The 4983-nt window shown below is 30.4% G+C and overlaps 2 protein-coding genes and 1 pseudogene across 11 annotated transcripts in view; 1 reads left to right on the top strand and 2 right to left on the bottom strand.

Annotated features, from left to right (window-relative positions):
* The window catches only part of LOC106756211, an 8051-nt pseudogene extending 7661 nt beyond the window's left edge, over positions 1-390 (bottom strand).
* Positions 391-2066: 1676 nt separating this feature from the next.
* On the bottom strand, positions 2067-4573 carry LOC106766237 (Niemann-Pick C1 protein-like). Of its 10 annotated transcripts, none has more exons than XR_002668295.1 (7): positions 4256-4573; positions 3958-4053; positions 3784-3836; positions 3606-3674; positions 2926-3022; positions 2327-2842; positions 2067-2145 (listed from the first exon to the last, which is right to left on the bottom strand). XR_002668295.1 is itself a non-coding variant. In XM_022782480.1 (5 exons), the coding sequence occupies exons 1-4, from the start codon at positions 4075-4077 to the stop codon at positions 2936-2938; spliced, it is 378 nt and encodes a 125-aa protein (XP_022638201.1). In that variant the 5' UTR covers positions 4078-4565; the 3' UTR covers positions 2073-2842; positions 2926-2935. The 10 variants fall into 10 exon arrangements, 1 of the variants encoding a protein (XP_022638201.1); XR_002668287.1 differs by having other exon boundaries at positions 2327-2628; positions 2735-2842; positions 3784-4053; positions 4256-4572; XR_001376099.2 differs by having other exon boundaries at positions 3784-3885; positions 4256-4571.
* A 17-nt stretch (positions 4574-4590) lies between these two features.
* LOC106756203 (activating transcription factor 7-interacting protein 1-like) overlaps positions 4591-4983 on the top strand; it is a 6112-nt gene continuing 5719 nt past the window's right edge. Inside the window, exon 1 of the mRNA XM_022787181.1 lies at positions 4591-4624. Coding sequence (XP_022642902.1) covers positions 4591-4624 — 34 coding nt within the window. The remainder of the gene's footprint in view (positions 4625-4983) is intronic.

Below are 4983 nucleotides of genomic sequence, written 5' to 3'. Positions count from 1 at the left end.
AATAATAATACTAATAATAATAATAATAACAATAGTAATAATAGTAATACTAATAATAATAATACCAAGGGTTAAATATGTTTTTAGTCCTTATACTTTGGGGCGATTTTGGATTTAGTCCCTCTTTTAAACTATAGTACAATTTAGTCCTTCAACTTTAGAAAACTCTGGTTTTAGTATTTTTTACCAAATTTTTTAAACTTTATTTGTTGTTTCAAGCACGTTACATTATAGCATTTGGATTGTTTACACTGTTTTACACATTCACTAGTGGAAAAATTGCTTTTTATGACCGGTAAAAATGACCTATTATGACGGATAACCTGGCGTTATAGTTCTGGACATCATAATAGGTTTGTCCATTTTATGACGGATAGAAAAGTCCGTCATAACAGGTCCAATGTATTATGACGGACAGAAAAGTTCGTCATAATAGGTCAAATGTATTATGACGAACAGAAAAATCTATCATAATAAGTTCAATGTATTATGACGGACAGAAAAGTCCATCATAATAGGTCTAATGTTTTGTAAAAGAAATTCATTACTACATTTAACATATTCATTCAATTTACAATTAATTTCCTGTATTATCATTTCATCAATCAATTTATAATCAATATAACATGAAATGAACATATTCAATTAAACTATCATAATAAAATACATTTCAATCATTAAATTATCTAATAATATTTATTACATAGTTTATACATCAAATCATATACTAAATCAGATTCACTAAATCAGATTTGTTCTAGTGCACATTAGAAGCACTATGCTGTCACGGTTCATGAGAGAAAAGTGATTTCCACCACTCTCCTCCCTTAGATTTGGCTCCTTTCAAGTTAACAGCTGCACAACAAATTCAAATATCAAAACCAATTTCAATGGTTCAAAAAATATATATAAATGATATAAATCTAATAAAAAAAAGATGAATTTTTAAAAAAGTAATGTTTATCGGTCTTCCAAATTTTACTCAATATAAAACTTAACTTACACATAAAAGCTCATAAAAAGATATTTAGATTTGAATATATCCCATGAAAGTTTTAAACTTATTTTATTTACTAAGTTTTTATAAAATTTAAAGTATTCATATGCCTGACAGTTTTAAACTTATTTTATTTACTAAGTTTTTATAAAATTTTGATTCTAAATCCTCAATCTCAGTGATGGCTACCCCTTCAATAAACAACCACATGGTTATGTGGTTAAACAACTTCAATTGGTTTAAATTATTAAAGATTAAGATTGTGACTTCAGTGAGTAAATTACATATTCCTTGCATATTAGTGAAAAAGACGTAGTTTCATATTCCTTCCATTTCTTATAACTTACATAACTAAACTACCCATTTTTCAACCATTTTTTTTTTGTTTTAATTAGAGGAGGGGAAATATCGTAATAACTATCCAACCATGTTAGTAACTTACATTTGAAAATCCAATTTTATATAACAGAAGAACTTAACAAGCTTTGCAACTTTGGCTTCAAATTCAGAATCCTACAATCATATCAGAGACACATCAAAATTTTGCAATTTAGACAAAATAGACCAACAATAATAACTACTTCCCATTTTAAGTGAATCCTCAACTTGGTCCTCCAAAGATTTTTTTAACTAAATTTATCTTTCAAAAATACAATACATACCAATAAGGATAAGTATATGAAAGGGTAAGTTTGAAGGAAAAATCATTAAAAACTGATTGAATGGCTAATTAATCCAAAGGGAACCATTTAAAGGATTTAATTGAAATTTATTCTGATATGTGAATGGAATGAAAGTCGATGTTCATATGCATACAGTCAAGCAAAGGGCAAAGTACAAAACTGAAATATTCAAACTTGAAAGCATACCTTAGCCTTGTCACTAGAAGCTCCTCCTGAAAGATAAGTAGAAATAGAATGATTATGTTATTGACATCGATCTTTTTGCGGGTGATCTTATCGCGGGTGATCTAATCGCGGGTGATCTTATCGTGGGGGATATTATCGCGGGTGATCTTATCGCGGGTGATCTTATCGCGGGTGATCTTATCGTGGGGGATATTATCGCNAAGAAATATAGAAAAATGAAGGGTGAAGTGTATCCCCTAGAGTAAGAGATATATAAGCAAACATCACGAGATAGCTAACCTGCAATAAAATAATGTAAAACAGAAGAATTAAACAAATTACACCTACAAAAAGAAAATATCAATTTTGGAAATACATGACATAGAACTTGTTGAGATAAATCCATAATCATGCCTCACGCAAAAGAAAGATTAAAGTACTAAGGACAACCATGTGTCAACGATAGAAAGCATAATATTACCAATATAGTAATAGTGTCTGCAGTACTTTCTCTTTTCAACTCTTCTTCAACAGAGCTTTCAGATGAAAAAGCTAGTGCCATATTTCATTATACATGATCATATAACATCATAAAGGACAAACATACATATTACTAAAACATGTAATGCACCTTTGTACTTTCCACAAAGGAAGACCTTGGACCCAGTTATGGGATGTGTAAATTAAAATACAAATGTGAAGACTAATACTCTTCAGGAATCATACCCGTATAAAGTATTTTCTAGGAATGGATGAAATTGCAGCAACCTAAAGCACTTATTTCTGCTGAACCAAATTGGAAATCAAAGCTTTAAAATATACAGTTGATTGTTGACTAGCAAGGTGGGACTAATGGTGCCTAACTGCAACCCATATACAGGATACTAACCTTCACCAGCTGAATAAAGGACTTCTCCTAAGCAACTGCCTTTCTTGTTCCATTACCTTCTTTATCAACAACTTTATTTACTGGATAAGTTACAACGAATGCAGATGCCTGTCTTGAATAAATCACATTGTAGTTATCATATGTTCAATAGAATCCCAATCGTTCACAACATAGAAGGAAAGAGAGAATACCCCTGAATAATCATTTTCCAGAAAATCCTCCTAATACAGTGCTTGGATCAAGTGGAGCTTTAAATGCACTCATACATTGGTCTGCTGAGGAATAATGCTGAACGACCACAACATTAGAAAATAATTAGGTCATTTTGAAATCATGTTGACTCCTCTAAAATAAGGAAGTACATTTGAGATAATAGTGCATTTATAATCATTGTGTAGAAAATCTAGGATTGAGATTTAATAATTTTGAAGTTTGAAATATCATAATTTCAACAATTACTATTCTAGTTAATGGTATAAATATACTTTCATCATCTAAAGTGCAGCCAGTGACTTTAGATGAGTCAAATCCATAATATTTAAGCATCACCATTACCATATGAATCAAGGATAAAAGTTCTAGATTGCAAGAACGAAAAATATACCACTTTATTCATATCAAACAGAAAAAGGTCTTTACCCCTCATTATTAGTTTGTAAAACTTCAGAGAGAGATCTGATGCAATATGTAGCGTAAAATGAAGTACAAGGTATCTAATCATGACCATCCACTCCCCCCAAATTCCAGAGAAAAAAAAATCAAATAACATTCAATAGGATTTTAAATGACATACACATCAACGAGTTTATCAGCCACTGACTTGGCTGATATTAAAGTTAAATTTAGTACAATGCACACCAACATTTGGTACCTCGAAACAGTAAATGAGATGCTCAACTCCCCCGTAATCATCAAAATTTTTGGGATCCATTTTGAAGTACTGTTAATCAAAAGGGGAAAATTGCTATTAATAATTTTTAAAATGCAAATTCTTTACAACAAATATGAAGAAACACTATAGTTTTGTGGCTACAAATCAATAACTATACCTGTAGGACACTTTGAGTGGCACAATCTTTATCCAGTGGCTTCATACAGATGTCTTGCAAAGATACCATCGAACCAGAATAATTAGCACGAATTGCATCAACCTGAAAGCAAAACCCTCGATGCAAACATAATGATCAAAATATTTCAGTAGTACTATAAGATGTAACCCACACCTTTTTCTGTATTTCGAACAGAAACTTAATGTTGTTCTCTGACACAATTCTTGGTGATGTACTATTTCCATTATTTGGAACTGTTGCCAGTATGAGCTGTAAACAAAAAGTGGTTGTCATTTATTAAGATAAATTAGCAAAAGTCGCGAGTGGGTAAATAGAGGAAGTCGCGAAAGAAGGGGAAACGAACTACGAACCCTGGGTTCGAAGGATTGGTGGAAGAGAATAATTTAAACAATGGAAAAGATTAATTAGTCAGAAGAAATCAAAATTACGAAGGTTTTTAAATGATACATACCTCTAGACGAAGATGAACGTAGACGAATCGGTAGAAAATGATAGAAAACCCTACCTATTGAACTGAGGTGGATTTGAGCAAATTTAATCGGTGAGAAAGTGAGACAAAGGGAGGAGGAAGTAACAGATTTGTTTGCAAGAATTGCCTTGATTCCCAAAGTGAGATCAGCCCCAGGAGCTCCATACCTTGAAGATGAACATACGCGCAGGAAAGAGATATAATTGAAAGAAAATGACACTGCTGAGACGAAAAGCGGGAACGAAAGTAGCGTGCCGGAATGAAACAAGGGTTAATAGAAAATATCCAGTCCGAAAAATCATTTTCTATTGTTAGAGATGGTTTGGCTTCAAAATCCGTCGGAACTATTTGGTTTCAAAAACCGCCGGAAAAAATCCCCTATTAAATTATATTACTTTTGTAAAGTAATAATAAAAATAATAATATTAATAATAATACCGATAATAATAACAATAATAAAACTAATAAAAATAATACAAATAATCATAAAAATAATAGTTATAATAATAATAATAAAAATATTAATAATAATAATAATAATAATAATAATAATGATAATAAGAATTAATAATAATAATAATAATAATAATAATAATAATAATGATGATGATGATGATGATGATGATGATGATGATGATGATGATAACAATAATAATAATAATGTTACTAATAATGATGTTAAGAATAATAATAATACTAATAATAATAAT

The sequence above is a fragment of the Vigna radiata genome, chromosome 1 (assembly GCF_000741045.1).
Source record: "Vigna radiata var. radiata cultivar VC1973A chromosome 1, Vradiata_ver6, whole genome shotgun sequence".
Classification (NCBI taxonomy): Eukaryota; Viridiplantae; Streptophyta; class Magnoliopsida; order Fabales; family Fabaceae; genus Vigna; species Vigna radiata.
This window is presented reverse-complemented; position numbering and strand designations above follow the sequence as displayed.

Bases quoted from the DNA above. Each gene is read 5' to 3' on its own strand.
- LOC106766237 (XM_022782480.1), bottom strand. From the start codon at position 4,077: ATGACAACCACTTTTTGTTTACAGCTCATACTGGCAACAGTTCCAAAT. The intron at 3,886-3,957 runs GTGTGGGTTACA...TTTTGCTTTCAG, and splicing joins TGTTCGAAATACAGAAAAAG to GTTGATGCAATTCGTGCTAA. The intron at 3,023-3,605 runs GTACCAAATGTT...GTGGTCGTTCAG, and splicing joins ATCTCATTTACTGTTTCGAG to CATTATTCCTCAGCAGACCA.